Here is a 19,533-nt window from a genome sequence, read left to right on the forward strand (position 1 = left end):
GCAGTACATTCCCCTGCTTTAGTAACGGCCCAGCAAACTATTGACTAATTTATTGGACTGCAGTGCCTCCTGCAGGCAATAGCATGCAAATACACTGTTCTCTATTGGTGCCTGTAACAGCTGAATGCCAAAAATATGGTTTCTACTATGTATAATTTGTAGCTGTTCTAACAATAATATTGTTGTATTAACTTGACAAACTTAGAGATTCATCATTGCAATACATGGAAGATTTTCATTGTAGTAAATACAAATTTCCAAATCATATACAATATATAAAATAAAATCTATGTAGAAGTTAATGCATAGGCAGAAAATTACTTAATATTACATGTGATCACACATGATTGGATTCAATGGACAGTTATTTGGGGTTTTTTCCAGTGCAGTAGTCTTACTTTTTCATTGGAAATTAATATGATTTTAAAATACACAAATTGGAAATGAAACATTTCTTATATAAATTCTGTTTTTTTTTCAAGTTTTTAGGCGCAATGTGCTGCCTGTTCAGCTTGCTTCAAATTGACAATGGCAGTGGGCCCAGTGAACCAAATAAATATAGTACACCGATATAAGAGACGAGGAAAAAAAAAAGTCTGTGCATAATTCAAAGATAAATAGACAGTGAGATCAGACTGAGCATACACTGAGGTGTTTAATAAAGTTGACAGTTTCTACTGTTTGGGACTTCACAGGAGAACAAATTCTATGAAAGAGTTGTTTACTTCATTTTATACAGAATAAGAGAGATAACCTAAATTACACATTAAAAGCCAATATTTTGTACTTTTGTGAAGAATACAAATTTTGTACAACATCTAGCATAGTATCTTAATTGTTTAATAAAAAGTTCACTTGAATATTTATGCTGAAAATAAAGGAACACATTCAAGGGAAATAAAATGTAGATTAACTTCAAATCTATTTTGATTCTGAAACAAATAATGTCATTATTGGCAACAAAGTCCAGCTTGTGCCGCCAAACGGTCTGAGCATTCAAACCGAAAACAGCTTCTTTAGTTAAGTGAACTATCAACTACAAACACTTACCAAACACGTAGTTCTGTTTATAAAAGCAGTGAAGCAAAGCAGTGTACTCTTGCACAGCAAAGTGAAGAAAGTCCTCGACAGAGGTTCATTGATTACCCTTTCCTTTCACATTCATCAGTTGTGCACAACTTGGACAGAGACCAAAAGAGCAAAGTGTCTCGCAGTGCATTCGCCATGCGTTTTCTTGCGCGTGTCCTATCTGAGACGAGGCAGGTCTGGTCATGTTTGCTTGAAATCTGCATTGTCTTTTTTTTACTGAGGGAAAGTAAAAGCGGTGTCATTTCTCTTTGGGATAAGGCATTTTCCTAACTGTGCATATAGATAGAGCAACTACAAAATTCCCTGATATGTTATCGAGTGCTAAAATATGTGCTCAACTTCGAGGTGATGCTGCCCAGACAGGCAGATGGTTTTCGTTGTAGTCTTTTATTATTGCTATTCTCACCAGCTGTGTTAAAACTACATTACATTATGGATTACTATACACCATGTGAGTATGTGGAAATTGACATAGGGTATCCAAATAAATAATTTAATGAAATGTATTAGACCGAACTTGTACTCCAGCAACTTCCTTCTGTGGCACTTTAGGAGGCTAACAGTCTTTAACACTCATCTTCCTAATGCACCGCAGACTAAACGTGACCTGTAATGACATCATATTCTGTATGTTTAATGTGAATCGGGGTTAACTGCATAGATCATTACAGACGTGAGCAACCATGGAGCTGTTGATGGGGGCAGCATAGGTCAGAAACGCACACAAGAAAAGCCATGGCGAAGACACAGCAACACTCGTCTCGTACAGCAAACTTCTCATACAAATGTGTGCCTTTCAGCAGTGAGATTGAAGTCAGTCAGTGTGTTTTATTATGATTTGGCTGCTGAATGATTCCTTTCCAGTGAGGATGAAGAAGAAAACAAGTCACAGCCCCTCCCCCTGCACACCATCTCCTGCCTTTACATGACCTCAACAGCTTCAGATTTTCACTGTTCCTCAGGCTGCACTACTCTTACTAACGGGAAATGGAGATAAGATGAAGTTTGCGTAGCCAATTCATGACACACATGGGTGTGTCATTGCACGCAATTGTGACGGACAGTTCAAGCAGACTTACATATTTACAACTACACGTGGGAACAGGCATGACTGGTTTTGTACGAAGGTCAGCAGCCACTTCTGCCATGTCCATGTGTCTTCCTTTAATTGCATGAACCAATAGCACGATAGTGGAAATGGCTTGAGAGATGACGTGTCTTTCAGTCGAGCTACACGCATTAACAATAGATTATTCCTCAGTGAGGGGCTTGGACCTTGGATTTGAATGGTGGCAGTGTATTCAGCAGCTGCTAACACAGGCCAGCACAATAGGTGAGAAGAAACCCTATTTCCCCTAGCCTTGTGATTATCCTTAAGAAATATGAAAATAGTGGAACTTCAACCTCACAGCATTGTTATTACAATGTCATCAGGACAAACAATCACCACTAAACCACTAAAAAGAGAGACAAAACAAATTAGCCATCTGGAACTAAACACATGGGAGTTTTATGTTGGCGATTCATTTTCAAAGAGACTAACATAATAGTAAATATTGACCAGTGAATGATCTACTTTTTTTTTCTTTTTCTTTAAGGGTGTACTCTTGTAAACTTGGCTGTAAACCACAAAAATATACTTTCCTTGAAAACGGTGATCATACAGTACATTCAGCATGTACTCACACCCTGGTAATATATATTAAAGTCGCTATTTACACAACAAAAGACGACGTTTGGCTCAAATGATCAATTACACAAACAGAACAGCAAATGTTCATGGCTTTCGATATCGATTCAAGATCTGGTTTACATGACTTTAAACTATAATAAAAGCACAATAACAAATAAGAACTGTGACGAAAGAAACGGTGCGTTTGAGTGAGTTGTTAGGAGAAATCAATGCAACTGTACAAAACAACACAAAAGAACAGCTTTGGCTTATATTACTGATGAACTGTTACACAAACGTGAACATGCTGACTTTCTCACCAGCTCAACTGGGCATTATCTTAATTGCACATTTACATACCCTAATCTTTTAAATTATAAAATGAATAGTTATTGTCATTATTGCAATAGATTCTGCTGCCATCTAATTTTTACCCCCGACACTTATGTTTCATGTATTCACTAAAGTAGTCTGAACTGTTGCAACGATTTACTGTAGGATCAAAATACCTGTGTAACTTCGATAAAAAGGACCAGTGTGCTGGATGTTTGAGTATCCAACGGCAGGCGTATATTACAGCATTCACAAACACGTTTGAATTAGCGTGTAGTCAACTGTAATTGAATTTGTTTTTTACGTTTTGAAGTGGGGATGTGTGGCTTATAATTAGAGTGGTATTTTCTTCCACGGAGTCGGTCATGTGGGACAAACGTGGACAAACCTTTCACATTTCTACATTGGCGGCCTCGGAAGGGGAAAAGTGTGGGATCAATTTGCAACACACACCATCGCAGCTAAATTCTACCAAATCCCACACACTGGTCCTTTAAACCGATGCGCGCCTGATCCACTCAGTCAATAAATTAGGAGAGGCCACTTAATATAAAGGTCTTGTGTGATTACAGCATGATTTTAAAGACAGTTCTTGCAGTGAAATATCATATGCACGGGTCCTCAGCCTGAAAGCAACACAATTTTCTCTGACTGTTTGCAACTTGCAAGCACAACAGCAAAAACAGCAACTACATGTAAGTGTCTGACTAGACCAGTGACTAAAGTAATCTACCGCCTATTGTTTAACGATTTTCTTTGAACATCTTTCTTCTGCAGCGTCTCCTGAATTGCACCAAGTACCTGATACCACCTGTTTGTGCATATAATTCAGTCCACCTAGCTGAGTTTTTAATCTTATTTTATCAGTCTGAGAATTAACTTTAGATATGTCCTGACACGTCTTATTACATTACATCTCAGTCATACAAACTGAAGTGGAGTTGAATAATAGCATGACAATGATAGCTGTAAGGACCCTTGCTCTCTCTCTCTCTCTCTCTCTCTCTCTCTCTCTCTTTCCCTCACTCTCTCTTTTTCCCTCTTTCTCTCTCTTTTATCTCCATGTCTAACCCCTCCCTCTCTCTCTGACCGGCTGGTGACTGGAGGCTTGATCAGAGCTCTTTATGTCACCCATGTGTCCATGCGCAAGCGCTTGACCGATGGGCTCTCCCTGTCCTCCGAGCCAGCAGGGGGTCTGCCCAGCCCCAGCGGGGAGTGGAAGTCTGGCCGGTGGTCCTCGCGATCACTGCCATCATATGAGCTACAAGACGAGCTGAGGCTGTCGGCAGGTGAACGTCCCAGAACTTCCTGTCGGCTGGACCCTTGCTGCGGCTGCTGTGAGGGGAACCCAGACGGGGTGACGCGCTCCCGTGGCGGTGAGATAGGCTCAGACTTGATGTTTATGCTCTGGCTGGTGCTGATAGATAGGTTGGAACCCTGAGGTAGGTGACCTCCGCCACTGCAGCAAAGATAAGCGAGACATTTTGTTCTTGGTCAAAAACAACGAGCGAACAAATATGAACTGAAATAATGTGAAAAGCCAGGACTGTAGATGTGTGATTCAGTATGATATCACAGAGCACAGTGGGTGTTGCTTTTATGTGAGGGCGTCTGGAGAGTGTGCTTTTGTTTGTAAGTGTGTTACTCACACCAAAGAATTAAGAGCTGCTTGGCCCAGTTGATGCTGTTGCCATGCCGACATGGAGCCCAGCGAGAGCCCAGGAGAGCTGAAGCCCTGTAGGGAAGAGATCTCTGCACTGCTCAGGGAGTACTCTGTTAAAAAAAAAAAAAAAAAGCAACCACGCACACTGAGAACTCACTCGCATTTCAGTTACAACACTGTGTGCCACTGAGAAAAGAGCAGGAACCAACAGCGTGTTGTGCAAATAATCTCGGCCAAAAAGGTTGTTGTCAGTCTGGGAGGGGGGTGAGCGAGTCCAGACTCACCAGCAGGATTGTAGGAGGTGGTCATGCCTGAGTAGACCAGGCCCTGTGGGGGTAAGCTGGGGGTGGTGACAGACACGACTGGAGTAGCCAGCGGCTGGGTGGACTGGGAACTGCTTATCCTCTGAGTGTTCTGCAAAAAACACAAACAACAAAGAAAATACTTTAGCTCAAAACATGGCACTATAAAAATATCACACTTGGATGCTAAACAGTGCCAATAGTATCATTTAAAACACTTCATTTAGCGTTGTGTTACTCGACTTAGAGGCTGCGTGCCAAATCAGCCATATAATGCCAAGGGCAGGCTGCACCAAATAAGACTTATTGATGAGTTTTCACCTCTGCCTAATGTTTTCAAAATGTAACTAAAGCATTTTCAGTTTAATGAAGCTGTAGTTACTGAATAAAGCAAAATCCTTTCTTTGTTTGTCTTTTGATCCTTTTATTATTTTACCTGATAAATACTGCAGATGATTCAGTCATTTTGCTAAAGCAGCTCTTGGGCAAAGTTAAAAGTCCCTAATGTAAAGGCTACAAATGATCCAGTTTTTTTAATGACTATTTTTTTCAAAGTGTTCCATATTCTGTACTAAAGGTCGTGTCAAGAATGTGCGTGTAATAATAAAAGCTGCCACAAGGTGGCAGTGTAGGTTCATTCCTGTAAATGTTCCGCTCTTTCTGATTTATTATTGACTGTGTGCTTTAAAAAGTTTATTAAAGTAGATTAAAAAATGAGAACACATAACAATAAACTGATATATTTAGTCTGATTACCTACAGATTCGTTTAGATTTAATATATACAGAAAAGCGTTGAGAGAACTTTGCAATAAATTTAGGTAGAATTCTGCTATTTAAAGTAGAAAGCTGACCGACGTCAGTACAGAATTGCTGATGTGCAATTAAAAGCACGACAAATACATTTAGTTACAGTGTTATTAAAGAGTTAAGAACACTCGTTTTGGGCAAGCTCCACTCCACAAGAGTCCACCGCAAAAACAATCAGAGTGAGCCATTAAAGTGAGTCTGGAGATCAGTTTCACACCCGAATATTTCAGACGGTACACGAGAACAGCGTATATGACACATATCAGCACCCAGAGTGACACACAGCAGAGCCCCAGTGGTTTTTAGTGCAGTGACTGGCATGCAGTCCGCAAAAAAAAAAAAATGCAGCTTGTTGTGGTCATGCAGTAAACTCTTCAGTGAGTTGCAGATCCACTAATGAAACGCAGCAAAAGTTTAGAACAATACTATAAAAATCCCCAGTTTTTAATGTAACAAACATATGTGCAGCTGCCAGCAGTTGTGTTTGAAGCGCCATTGCAGCATGATCTACAGTCGATGGCTTCCTCGCATTGTTCCAACACTCTCCAGCCAGATGACTTCACCGAGTATCTCGTAAGGTGATATCATTTAAGATGATGTAATCCTCTCTGGCTTAAAAAATATAAATGATTTATCATTTACTCATCACTCTTTGAGTTGTAAAACATGAAACTATGCGTAAAATACTTTTAAAAAGTAATCACTGATCTGCTTTCTCTCCCTCTTCCTTTCTCTCGCTCTCTTTCTCTGTCACACACACACTTTCACACATAAACTCTGGTGGTATATGACTAACATTGACGTGTTGGGAATAGAGGAGCCAATTTAACAGGCCGAGGCAATTTTCACAGGCCAAACCCAAAGCATGCAGTGTTAATGTTTTTGTCGTTGTTGTTTTTGTTTTTCCACATCTTGTTTCTTATCACTGGGAGATCTGAGAGCCAGTCTCCAGTGTGCGCGGTGCCTTCAGTCTAGCATCAGTGATCACCGGAAGCACGTTCACATTGCAGCCATTTGCCCAGGCATTTCTCAAAACTCACCAAATCCATTTCCTCCTCCTCAGACTGCCCTCAACAGAAGAAAAGAAGAGAGTTACAGAAAAGCAGCAGAGCGGCTGTAAATCGCTCGGGGTGGGGGGAGGTGACAAGTGCAGGAATTTACAGTAAAAGGGACAATAATAAATATAAAAACTTCTGGTGACCAATCGCTGGTAAATCCCGCTCTCTTTCAACAAAGCAGTTAAATTTGCTTTTTTAAATGTAATGCAAATACACGCGGTCACCAAACCGTAGCACGTGTGGGTATGAAGAGCTGGTGCTCCGGTTTGTTGGGCTATAAAATTCAAGTCTTGTAAATAAAGAAGATGGAGCAGTCGGACGTCAGTGAAGCTTACACAAATGAGAGCTGACATTTGTGAGTGGCACTGAGATCAAATCATAATCACCAGAAATTACGAATGAAGCTTCTCCGCTGGTACCAATAATGGCTGCTTAGTACTGTGCACTTAAAAATCCCCCCTGTGCTGGGAGGAAGAACAAGAAGCCCATTTTCCATCTTTTCTGTGCTGTGGGACATACTGTGTCCACGCCGGGGCTCTTAATACCCACACTCAATCAATAGCGGTAGGAAGACACGACAAGGGCGACAAGATATTATCTGGCTCACACCCTGGGCCCCTGATTAAGTCTTCATCTACACTCTGTCACACTGAGATGTGATTAATTTAATACCATTATGGCCTAATGACAGGCTGTCTGCAGACCTGCCACAGCCCACGCCCTCAACAGCCTCCACCAGTCGAAAATACTTCGTAGGCTCAGACAGAACAGGACCTCCCACCCTGCACCTCTTGCAACACAACCTGTCCTACTCCTACGTATTCCACAAGCAGACACAGTATCACACAGTTGTTTAAACACTGCTCCAGGCCAGCTGAGGCTCAGCAAAGGAGGAGCAGCCACAGTAACCAGAGGTTTATTTACAAAACACATCGGTTTTCTGGAAAGGCTCCTGTTACTGACACCACAAACAACACACAGAGGTGAATCAGGGTATTTGCTCGCCACTGTCTTTAAATCCCGCCCCAACCCCCCTTTTACAGTTTTCTGAATGTCGATTCGTGACTCGGAGGGTCTGCTTAAACCTCATGTGTTTGCTACGGTCAGGGCACCCTGAAGCTTTCTTCTTCTTATTGTTTTTATAGGCCTCAGAATGAATGTGAATAATGGAGGGAGGGTGCAGATCCATGGTTCGGTCCACACTGAAATAGAGGTGAACACATCTCAGACACTAACGCTACCACACTGAGCCCCACTTCTCAGATAAATAAAAGTCCTGAGTTCAAGTGTTCAAGTGAGGCGGAAACCTCAGCTGCACACCACGCTACGTTTTGTGATAACATCGAAAACATGTTTGGGCAAAATCCAGGCAAAGTGTTCTGCTACGAAGGGCTTGATAAAGACACCAAACAAAGCTCTGCTCTGCCCTGCAGCAGAGATATTTAAAGGTGCTTCAGCTAGTGATACTCGTGTGCAGTGGTGTGCTCTCTACTCACCAGCGGGGGCATCATCCCTTTGCTTGATGGAGGGATAACAACCCTCAGGTCTGGCTTGCGGCTTCCCATTCCCATGTTCCCTCCAGGGGGTGGCGGAGACTTGGTGGGCATGACTTTACCCAGGCCATTGCCACTGGCTGTGCTGAGGAGGCCTGGAGAGCCCCTGGGGTTAACAAAACCATTTCCTGCAGATGTACACAGCAACAGAAACACATCATCAAACCATGCACTGTGACTGACAACACTCCCAGTCATCAACCAAACCTCTCGCGCTGTGTTGTTTTCCAGCTTGCTGCAGCATGCAGCGTTAAGTGTTTCCAACCCTCTGGGAAGTTTTAATAGACTGGGATAATTATCCTGCACATTTACAAAAATAAAATGTCCATTTCAAAATTGATGAGCCCTTTATTTTTACTGTGAATGATTACATCAAAGCCAATTCTTTGCATCTTGGGACGAGGAGCAGTTCACTGGCAAATGTACTGTGACTGCTTAAAAGAAATAGCCGAGGCCATTACAATTGAATAAGAACAATAAAATGTTGTTCTTTGTTGTTTTTCACTGTGCACACAAACAGCAGCATGTGCTAGACTATCCCCACACCATTCACACCTAGGCATTCATGATCATTAGTCATTTCCTTTTCTTGAGAACAATTCAACTAATTTTAGGAAGTTATTTTCTTGAGTTCCAACAACGTATTTTAGGAACTCCCTCTCCCTTTTCGCATTGGACAACCACCCTTGAAAAACATCGCTATATCCACTGGGTGTGGACCGATCGAAAATAAAAGAAGTAATCGTATTGAACCAATAATAAATATAAATCTTATAAAAAGGTGTTAAAGCTACAATAAATGCCACAATACAGAGAACGGCTTATAGTTATTATTATTATTATTAGGACTTTTTTAAAAAGAAATATGTTTTTGGTAGTTTCTCAATTAAAATAAATCTTTCCGAAACAAAACTGAAAATTTCTAGATCACCATAAAGTGTCTGTACCATTAAGCATTTTCTTTTTAAAACACGTTTCACATAAAGATGTGTTCTTCCCATTTCTATCATGCTACAGTACTTTATTTTGAACCACAAGACACTGTATGACTCATCTGCACAAGATCTGCAGTGAGATTCTGCAGATTCAACACAAAAGAGCTCTGATAAAAAAAAACGGACCGCTGAATTCTCAATAACCAAACAAAAGCAAGATTTCAAGCGCACTTGAAGCTTAGCCTCACTTTATTTGACGTAAGTCTGGATAGAAAAACTATACTTTAAGAAAAACACACTCGGAAATCCTGGAAACAAAGGGAAGAAGGAATCAAGGATATCTAGCACTGCATCAACAGATCAGTAACACTTCAACAAGTTGCTGATTTCTCTATTGTGTTCAGTTTATCCCAGTGAAACACAAAGTGTGTGCGCAACAAGTAGACTCTTGCATAGGAACATAATGGAACAATAGCCCGTCTGACTACAGATAAGGCCGGCAACAATTCAAGGTCAAATAAACAGTTATGAAGTGCACAATAGTATCTCACCGCTGAATCAACAGTATATGCAAGCAGCTACTGCCATCAGCCTTCACTTTGATCATATAAGACTACGCTGCTGCAAGACAACAATGTTTACAGAATTAGCAGATTAAATGTCCAAAGCCCCAAAAATAGCGAGCCTGATTAAAAGCATGGAAGAAGTCATTCAGTGGGAATGAGGAGCAATGAGTGCAAATAGAATTTCATGTAAAGGAATGGATTTCAATTTGGCAATTTGGCAAATAAAGACCTCGCTGATAGCAATCAGTGAGCTCGAATATTTTACTTTGACAGAAGTCTGCCTTGTAACGCTGAGGAAAAACAACACGATGGAGATGACTAAAGGCCTTTTTCACATCAGAGATTTGTCTTGCAGCGTCGGAGGCCAACCTTCGCAGCCAAAACTGTCTGACGTAACATTGTTTTATAATAATGCTTTGCAGTAAAATATCAAAATGTAATCCTTGCTTTGGTTTAGTTTGTTTTTATTCCCTAATCATATCAAAAATCCGACTCAAAACGTATATCAAGTAATAATGTAATGCATCATCTGGTGACACATATATATATATAGCCAAAAGAAGACATAAATGATTTTTCTTGGTTTAACATCAAATTTAACTTGCATATGTTTTTCTTAATTGCGTGCATAATGTATTGTTTTATTATGTAGCTCATTGATCTTCAGCTCAAACAGGCTGTTTAAATAAAGGATTCATTCATTCATTCATAACTGATGTTGTGAAATGTGTCCACATGACGATAATGTTTGGGGGTTAAATTTCCATGTATGCTTTATGTTTTCATGCACCTGCATATATATTTATACATATATCTATATATATTTCATTATGTCTTTCTCATGATAATCTGCTTAATTTTATTCACTGATTTAACTGTTTTTTTTTTTTTTGTCTGAAAACACTTCAGGCTTAAGGTTGCAGCTTATCTAAAACTGCAAGAAGGTTCCTTCAGAGATGTTTGTTTCATACCTGCAAGCTACGTAAGATACAACTTGCATATTCTTAGCACTTGTAGTCATACTAGCACTAAGGTTCTGTTGGTGGCAACGATGGTTTATTTATCAGTGAAAAATCTCCACAGCTGTTTGACACAAGAATATCACATCATTCATAGTGGCCACAGCACAAGTACACAAGTTTTAAAAAAAACAAAAACAAATAGCAAAGGAAAAGATAGAAAGTAGAAAAAGAGTCTTTTCACATGAAAAGAAATGATTGCACATATTCAGGTAACGCGAGCGTTCGGCTTGAGTTATAGTTGGTTTATTATGTTGTTTAAGTATTTCCTTTTTGTGCCATGGAAACAAACTTTCATTATTAAAAACAGCCTATTTTAAAGTCGTTAAAAACGGAGACAGTGCAAAACTGATGTCCGCCACATCCACTGATAAGTCGTCTTGCTTACTCATAGGCTGATGTAGTGTATAGAAGAGGGTTTGTATACATGACACTCCTGTGTCTGTAGCCTGTAACCTGCATTATCAAAGTCTAATGCATTTTTGTAAAAATGTTACAATCGAGGAGGCAAAAAATGAAGAACACTTTCTCTATTTTCCAAATGTGAATATTCTCAGAAACGTAAAAGAAAAACAGCGTGCCAATTGTAATATTTCTAATTCTACATGACTTAAATTGTAATATTGTCACACTGTATCTATTAACATTTCAGTTATGTCCTTTCGCCACCTCATTTAAAATACATTTGCGTCACACTATTGGCGATTTCATTACCGGTCGGAGACACAAAGACCCACAGTCTTGTGTTTACTGGCTCATTTAGACACGGAATAACCCACCTGACTTGCTTGTGTGTGCAATGTGAGTTTGATTATGACTTCATACGTCTGACGATGAGCGAAGGAAATAATTCTTTGAAAATAAGTGAGGATGAAAACACGTCTGAACAAATACACGGCAAAGTTCAATGGGATCCACGGTAACAGACACAATTTAAGACCAAGCCTTCAGCATAGGGCATGTCACCGGGCCTTTCTGCTCTCATTCTATATTCAGACTTCTCTTAACAGATTGGTTGTGCTGGTAAATCCTCTCTGACTGAAACCTGCGCACTCTGAAAGCTGTTTGGTTTCTGTTCATTGTTCTGAATTATTAAAATGGTCTGGTAAGGGGTATTACATAAAGCCCTGTGTTTACAAGTGAAACATTCGGTTTTCATTTTAAGTTTGGGGAAAGAAAACACTGTGACTTATTGTGTCCAACGTCCCACACGCGCCAGGCTCAAGCAAAAAAAAAAAAGGGGGGGGGAGGGGGGGAGAGAGTCTTGATGAATGAGAAGAAATGATAGAAGTGAATCAAGGGGCTCCAAATGCAGTCTTCCAATAATAGCTAGATGCCATGTAGCCCGCGGTCCTTTTGTTGTATCTCAGCAAACTAATTTGAGACAGGATGTCCCAAGTGTAACTGCAAAGAATGAAGTCAGATGGAATAACTGTTCACGCCCCATAAAAATTTTAGACTGAAGAAAAACTGAAACACGCATTTGACGTTGGAAAGTATCCCTCATTATTCAGCAACTGCGGACATCCAAGCAGCCTAAGATTAATAAAGTAAAACTACAACAAAGAAAAACAACTTTCTGAAAACAAACTAGAGCACCACTGGGCCTGTTACTTGATGACATCTGGTGAGCATGCAAACAAACTTTGAAAATGTGTTTCAAGAGCTTGCAATCATTCAGTATTAATGAAGGCATGTATACAGCTCGCAACCATACTGCACACCAGAGAGCACTCTCCTAAATCCTTCGTTTTCGCCACAACTTTCTCACCAGTCAAGGACCAGAGCTTGTAATTAGGTGTTATTGTATGAGCTGTTGTAAGAAGCGATGCACTGTCACTCAGTGAAGTACACACACTACTCAATCACATAAAATGAGGCTTAAAGAGAAGCAGTTTGGTTTGTGGAGGTGTATTAGCTTTCAAGCCATTATCTGAATGAGAAACTAGACAAGAACAACAGATGGCTTATTTTAGAGAGAACAACTGACATTTATCTGCCAGAAAATGTTGCCAGTGATGTTCGCTGTGGTATCGTGCATGCATATACAGTACATGCGCCTGTAAGATGGAGAAATTTTACACAAAAAGCTAATAAATAAAGCGGCTATCACACTCTAATAGCTGAATGGGATAAAAAAAAATTTGCCTTTTGCTTAACTTAGAAAAAAAAAGTTAAACTTAAAACTATTAAACGGGGAGAAGATATCACACAACACATCTTCCATCTGGCTGCTTTGAAATGCCTCTACTGTGGTCACTGCGGCTACTTGGGAAAATCATAAGCATTTCAGGAATGGTCATCTGACATCAGGGCTAGAGAAGTTAGTCCTCCTCGTAGCCTATGCTCTGCTACACACTTGTTGCAAACAACAGCTGCAACATGCCCATACAGTGCCAAATGCTGACGCCCCTTGGCAGAGGCTCCTGACTTTACCCTGACCTGGTGCCACACCCAAACTTAAAACCAACAGAGCACTTTCTTTTTGGTGGTCTTTAAACTCTGTGACTAAGGCCGAGCCTAAAATCTCTTAAAGCGTATATCCTAGTCTTCTTCAAATTGTTATTACCTTTGATTGTCATGCAGTTTGCCAGTTTGCTAAACAAAATAAGGAAAGAGTTAAAACTCCACCTGCCTCCACGTGTCACATAACACTTTTCACTCATGACAGGCTGTCCGGTCATTGTGTACTGAGGCCTTAGTGGAATGACATGGCCTGAATACCTACAGGGTCATGCTGGTCTAGGCATCTTACAGACCCTCTCCAGCCTTATAAGGGCTGCCAGGGCAGTCAGGGGGGAACAGATGCACCTGTCAATAGACGGGCGGGAAACAGGAGAAGAGGGAACTGTGTAGAGGCGACAAGTTTAAAGGAAACACTGGGTTTATTTACCTGCCCGTGTCAGTAAGACAGCTAATTGCCCTGCTCTGTTACCGCTTTGAAGTACAAACACCACACAGTGTTTAATGCCGTGGAACCATTTCCCATCTCTCAAACATGCGTTTACCAAGCATATTGTGCATGCTCTCTGTTAAGAGGACATGTGTGCCCTTTGCATGCAATGGAAAGACAGTCAAACCAATCAGTCAGTGGTACTGACGACTGTCTTTAGCCAATCACAAATAGATATGCTACTATCCAGCTCATTTGCTAAGCAGGAAGCCTGTTGGGCAGAGCTACAGAGAGCTAATGAATCTCTCCAGGAGGACTTACCCGCTGGGCTGGAGCCCGCACCACTTGGCACTGAAAGGTCTGTGGTATCCAGCATGCCACCTAATAAGATGCACAGAGTGATATGAGTAACCATCTGCATCTTTCTGCAAGCTAGCAGAGCATGTGATGGAGATGGCAGACCAGACATGAAAATGTCATGTAGCTCTATCTTCACAGTGCACGAAGGAGTAGAACGTGCTCTGCCAGGGTCCTTATGGTGAGGGAATTTTCAATATGTGATTAAAGAGAGCAACTCGTTTGTTTTCAGCTTGTTTATCAAGTCGAGGATGAGGAATGCAGCATTCCACTGTGAGGAGGCACGTTCAGAAAACGGTTACTTGTGTAATTCTGAATTTGTGCACCTCTGAGTGATGTTTCACACACATTTAAGCAATGCACTTAGGTGAAAAGAACATAATGCTAGCATGCCACCAGAATCATCCAAAAAAAAGATAAATGCTTTACAGTTATTAATCACAAGGGATGAGTTATTCTAGAAAATTATCATTTAGTATACCCCCAGTAAACAAGAACATGTTACTACTGATATGTGGTCAAATGTCAGTGAGGCATTTCACACCTTGCTGCATGTGCTTCCATCAAAGGCATTGTAGTGAAATCTTGCAAAAGCCAACCGAACTGACTGAGTCCGACCAGTCATACCAGTACTAGTGTCACTGACATCATTTTTCCACTATGCAGATACAGTAAAAGGTGTAACAATGAGCATCTCAGAGGATGTGAAAAAAATATATCCACCAAAGATCAGATAAGAGGTGTTGAATGACGACTTGACATTAGCTCACTTACCCTGGAGACCATTTTGGACAAAAAGTTGAAAACCATTTGAGATAGAGACCACTCAGAGGTTAAATGTGGACAACCTAGATAACGCAAACCTATTTCTGCATATGAAACTAAAGAGGTAAAAGCTAGATCAGTCACGTTTTCTCTAATCTATCTGAAATATGCAACATTATTGACTTTGTCAAGTGCCTGAACTCTGTCATTCAGACATAGGTCACATTTATTGTTTTTTTTCCCCCGTACCCTTGAGATGGGACTGCATCTCAATATCTAGCCCAGAGCTTCCAGCATTTCCGTCCACACTGCCATGTGTGTGCCCCATTCCCACCTCTCATATTCCCTTGCCTCTCTGTGCACCCTGTCCTCATATCCCCCCTGCTCCTGTATGTGTGCAGCCTCTCTTTTTACTTACGTCTCTTAGCCAAAAGCCTGCGCTTGTCCTCAAACGTCTGGTAATCTCTGAACTTAAAAGTGATACATAAATGTTGTTGATACAATTTCCATCAAAGGGGCCAGGATGCTTTTTTACAAATAAAGCCGACAAGTCTGGACAATTGATTGGATCCAAGATTAATTTGTATGTCGATTCTACACAACCCTAACACGCTTATAAAATTAAGTGAACTTGCATGTCTCCACTCTTTACGCTAAGCTAGGTTAACAAACTTCTGGCCTCCAACTCCATGTTCAACAGGGATATAAGAGTGATACTGATCTCCTCAGCAAATTCTGAAAAGTCAAAAACAGCAATTTCCAAATTTGCTGAGCTACTCTTTTCAAACTATTGCAAATAAAACTTTGATAATATTTCTGATGTTGGTGAGACCGACTCTTGTATCAATTTGGTGGGAAACTGCCTTAACTACCATTAACAAAAATCAAAGTGAGATTGTTATCCACTGACCTGCACTGCCTGCACTGGTGGGCCTCTGGGATCCTCCACCAGAGCCAACATTCCTGTGCAGAGAGGCCTGTGGAGGGGACAGCATCCCACTCTCACTCAGAGAAGCTGTGGCGGCTGCCAGGCCCTGGCTGCCCAGAGTCCCTCCTGCCTGGTACATGGCATTAGGATTGGATACAGGCACTGCCACATGCATGGAGAAGTTCTGCTGAGGCAATGCTGTGGGCTAGAAGAGGGAGACAAACACACAAATATTTACACAGATTACACTAAAAATCCAAGCTCTGATGAGTCTGATGAGTCACTGGTTGTCATGGCATCATTAACAGCAAGCTCCACTTGAAGGTTAGCTTTAATAAACAGATTCACAAAACAGGCAGGCAGGGCAGATTGAAGTACTGCAAAGGAGACCTCCTACATTGTCGGCTTTGTATGCTTTATAGTATACATAACATAATATTTATATAGCAATTCATGGTACTTTAATAAACATTCATAACCATCATTCTCGTTAACATCATACATAGAGAATACACACAAATCTTCAAGTAATACCACAACATACAAAAATAATAACTTACAAAACCCAAAATATAAAAACATGCTGTCAGGTGATCACTGTGCATTGCAGCAGTCAGCACTAGACACATAGATTTTCCTTTTGAAACACCATTGTGTAATGTGTTTCTCTGCAAAACACACAGCGGTGGTGGGGACTTGCAACCCAGACATCTACAAGAATCACAACTCATTTGCATTTACCCACAAAGTGCTGACTGTGCAAAGCTTTAAGTGAGAATGACAGGTGGCAGTGAGAACATTTCATTATAGCATTATCCAGTGAGCCAGTTGGGTGTTATCATTAGTTTGTTAATGGCAAAGTGATGCTCTTCATGTCAGGAACATAGAGAAAACAACTGCTTCTTAGTAAGCACTATGTTCTTGCACAAGTCTAATATTGTCACGTGTGATAAGATCACAAGAGATCTGTGATATCTTGAAAGACAGAGCCAGTGTGGTACTTGGAGAAGGGAACGGGACGGTGTAAATATTAGTGCAGTGTAACGATGAAGAGATATAATTTGAAAAGAAGAATGAAAATGTTGGATTATTAAGGTCCTACAGAGACAAAAAAATATATATATTTTTTACCAATCGAATAGAAATCTGGATTCAGATGGCAAAAAAACACCCTTAAATTAAAGGATCTGCAACTGTTTATAATAAACACTCACATTACTCTTAGGGTATTTACTGTAAATTCATTATGTTGAGATAGTGATTGCAGTTTGATTTGTGATAACATGACCATGATACTAGGGTGTAATCTTTCTAGCAGAAGCATGCAACATTTCATCTGTTAATGAAATGTGATGTTATCAGGGTGTGCCAAAATATCAGCGGCAAAACAACTCAACGTAAGGAATAAATGCACACCCAGTAAAGGGGGCATTAATCTTTAGTGTAGGTCTGAAAGAAGTTAACGGAAATCTTCGGAGGGACAACAAAAAGAGGAAAGAGTTAAATGGAGAAAAAAAAGAGCCAAAAATCCGTTGTGCCACAAAGCCAAGCAAGAACATTGCATTTACAGTACTTACGATTTTATGATTTCTCATCATATTATCAAACTCCTCATTAATTTTTTTATACTTTTCTTCTGTGTGAGGAGTGAGGACATATGAGGCATCGGGGTCCGGGCTATCACAACCTCTGTGTTCTTTCTTGTTTAGCGCCTGTAGTGAACATCAACATAAAGACAGGAATCAACACAAAACAGCAGGGGACAAAGGAAGTACTTACACCGCAGCGCTTGTACATTAAATCACTGTCTTCGCTTAGTTTGCCGAAATGGTCATCCATGAGGGGGCTGTGCCCAAAACAGTCATCAGGATCAGGACTAGCACAGTCATTATGGCCTTTGTTTCTCAATTTCTGAAATGAAATTGCACAGTTGAAAAGAAACAATGTACAAGAAGTAGTCCTGTGTTTATGTTGCTTGTTACCTGTTATATACAACACTGTGCAAAAGTTATATGAACATCAGAACTGTACATTTTTATACTAATGCTTAACATTAGGAGGAAACTGATCTGTCACAAAATAATTCTGTAGCATTACAGACACAGTCAGCCATAAATACATGTCTTCAGTGCTGAGAAAAACAACAGGTCTGTAACAGATGGTATGGCCCCCATACAACATCACTGAGTCAGTCTAGGATCAAACGAAGAGACAGAAGATGCCATAGACTGTATTTATAAAAAAGCCAATGTGATGTCACCCATTGGTTTGTGGACTCATTTTGAAGCCTCAGACTAAGCACTTTGGCCGCTGCCATCTTATAGAGAGGTGGATATGGCTGATAAAGTGTCACATGTCATAAAGTAACCACTCCCTAAAGCATAACCTGCTTTACTGCCAATTTTACTCATCTAGAATTTATGAAATAAAACAGCACGTTATGGTAAATAAGGCCTGAAACTAGCGATCGAGATCATAAACGCTTAGGGGGGAAAACGCTTACTGAGGTAATAAATAAAGTAGGCAGTAGGACGACTTAATAATAGACTTCCGTACAATAGGATTTTATTTTTGCAACCAGATGAGCACCACCCCCTTGCTCGCCATTAGAAAGAATGTAGGTTTAAGGCACATTGATGCCCAGTTTTAAAATATACAGTATAAAGCAGACACTGAGGTAACCCAATTTCAGACAAACAGTGGTAAGTTCCTCAAGATGCTTGAGATAACCTCACAGCTGAATAACTGGAGAAACTCTGTGTAAGGCTATGTCATAGATGTGGTAACATTTTAAGGTCGAATAATAGATAACTTTTTAAAATTTTTGCACTTTTTGTCAAGGTAATCATTCCTCTGTCAGTGCGCACCAGGGCAGCTGTGGCTACAATGTAGCTTGCCATCGCCAGTGTGTGAATGTGTGTGTGAATGGGTGAATGACTGAATGTAGTGTGAAGCGCTTTGGGGTCCTTAGGGACTAGAAAAGCACTATACAAATGCAGGCCATTTACCATTTACCATTCGCAAATGTACCTGCAACCTTTGACCAGTACTGTACTTTAAACCAAATTACATATGAAAATATTCTACTCTACTGTTTATTCTTTTCTTTTTTTTCAGAAAAACAATATACAAACACAGTGGACTAGAGTGTGGAAGACAAGGATAAACTGGAAAAGTCACTTTCACCAATTCACCCTTCACCTGGAAGCTCCCTTTTTCTTTTCTTGTATCCATTCCTGTCCCCACAGCCCATCCATGTGCATGGTCATATATTTCACATTTATTAGAGTGCCCTGCACAAAACGACTCTACAGCTGAGCACACCTAGTCTGCAAATTAGTATGGTTGGCACTTGCATACTCTGATCAAAGTTAATGAATGTGCGATTATCAAAAATTGGTTACATATGCTTATTTGTGCAGGTCATTGAGAAATTATAGCAACATAAGGTGGTCCGTTGTGATGTTATAAAGAGCCTATTCTAACTTTAGCGAGGTAAGAAACATGCCATGAAACTAAGCTCTTTTGCTCACTTTCATACAGGCTATTCTCTGCTCCTCATTACAGCTCTGAAAAGCAGTGTTAACAAGA

The 19,533-nt window shown here is 40.4% G+C and overlaps 1 protein-coding gene across 8 annotated transcripts in view; it reads right to left on the minus strand.

The window, feature by feature from the left end:
• Window positions 1-636: 636 nt before the first annotated feature.
• Window positions 637-19,533, minus strand: part of mef2aa (myocyte enhancer factor 2aa) — a 63,193-nt gene continuing 44,296 nt past the window's right edge. For 4 of the 8 annotated variants that reach the window (XM_085164461.1, XM_085164462.1, XM_085164460.1 and 1 more), the window contains 7 exons: window positions 17,520-17,654; window positions 15,925-16,147; window positions 8,423-8,607; window positions 6,909-6,932; window positions 5,042-5,171; window positions 4,744-4,867; window positions 637-4,553 (listed from right to left, as the gene is read on the minus strand). In XM_085164461.1, coding sequence (XP_085020587.1) covers window positions 4,217-4,553; window positions 4,744-4,867; window positions 5,042-5,171; window positions 6,909-6,932; window positions 8,423-8,607; window positions 15,925-16,147; window positions 17,520-17,654 — 1,158 coding nt within the window. In that variant the 3' untranslated portion in view covers window positions 637-4,216. Of the gene's footprint in view, window positions 4,554-4,743; window positions 4,868-5,041; window positions 5,172-6,908; window positions 6,933-8,422; window positions 8,608-15,924; window positions 16,148-17,519; window positions 17,655-17,721; window positions 17,854-19,533 lie in introns of all 8 variants that reach the window. The other 4 variants (XM_085164467.1, XM_085164464.1, XM_085164465.1 and 1 more) reach the window with 4 other exon arrangements.

The sequence above is a fragment of the Neolamprologus multifasciatus genome, chromosome 7 (assembly GCF_963576455.1).
Source record: "Neolamprologus multifasciatus chromosome 7, fNeoMul1.2, whole genome shotgun sequence".
In the NCBI taxonomy this organism is placed as follows: domain Eukaryota; kingdom Metazoa; phylum Chordata; class Actinopteri; order Cichliformes; family Cichlidae; genus Neolamprologus; species Neolamprologus multifasciatus.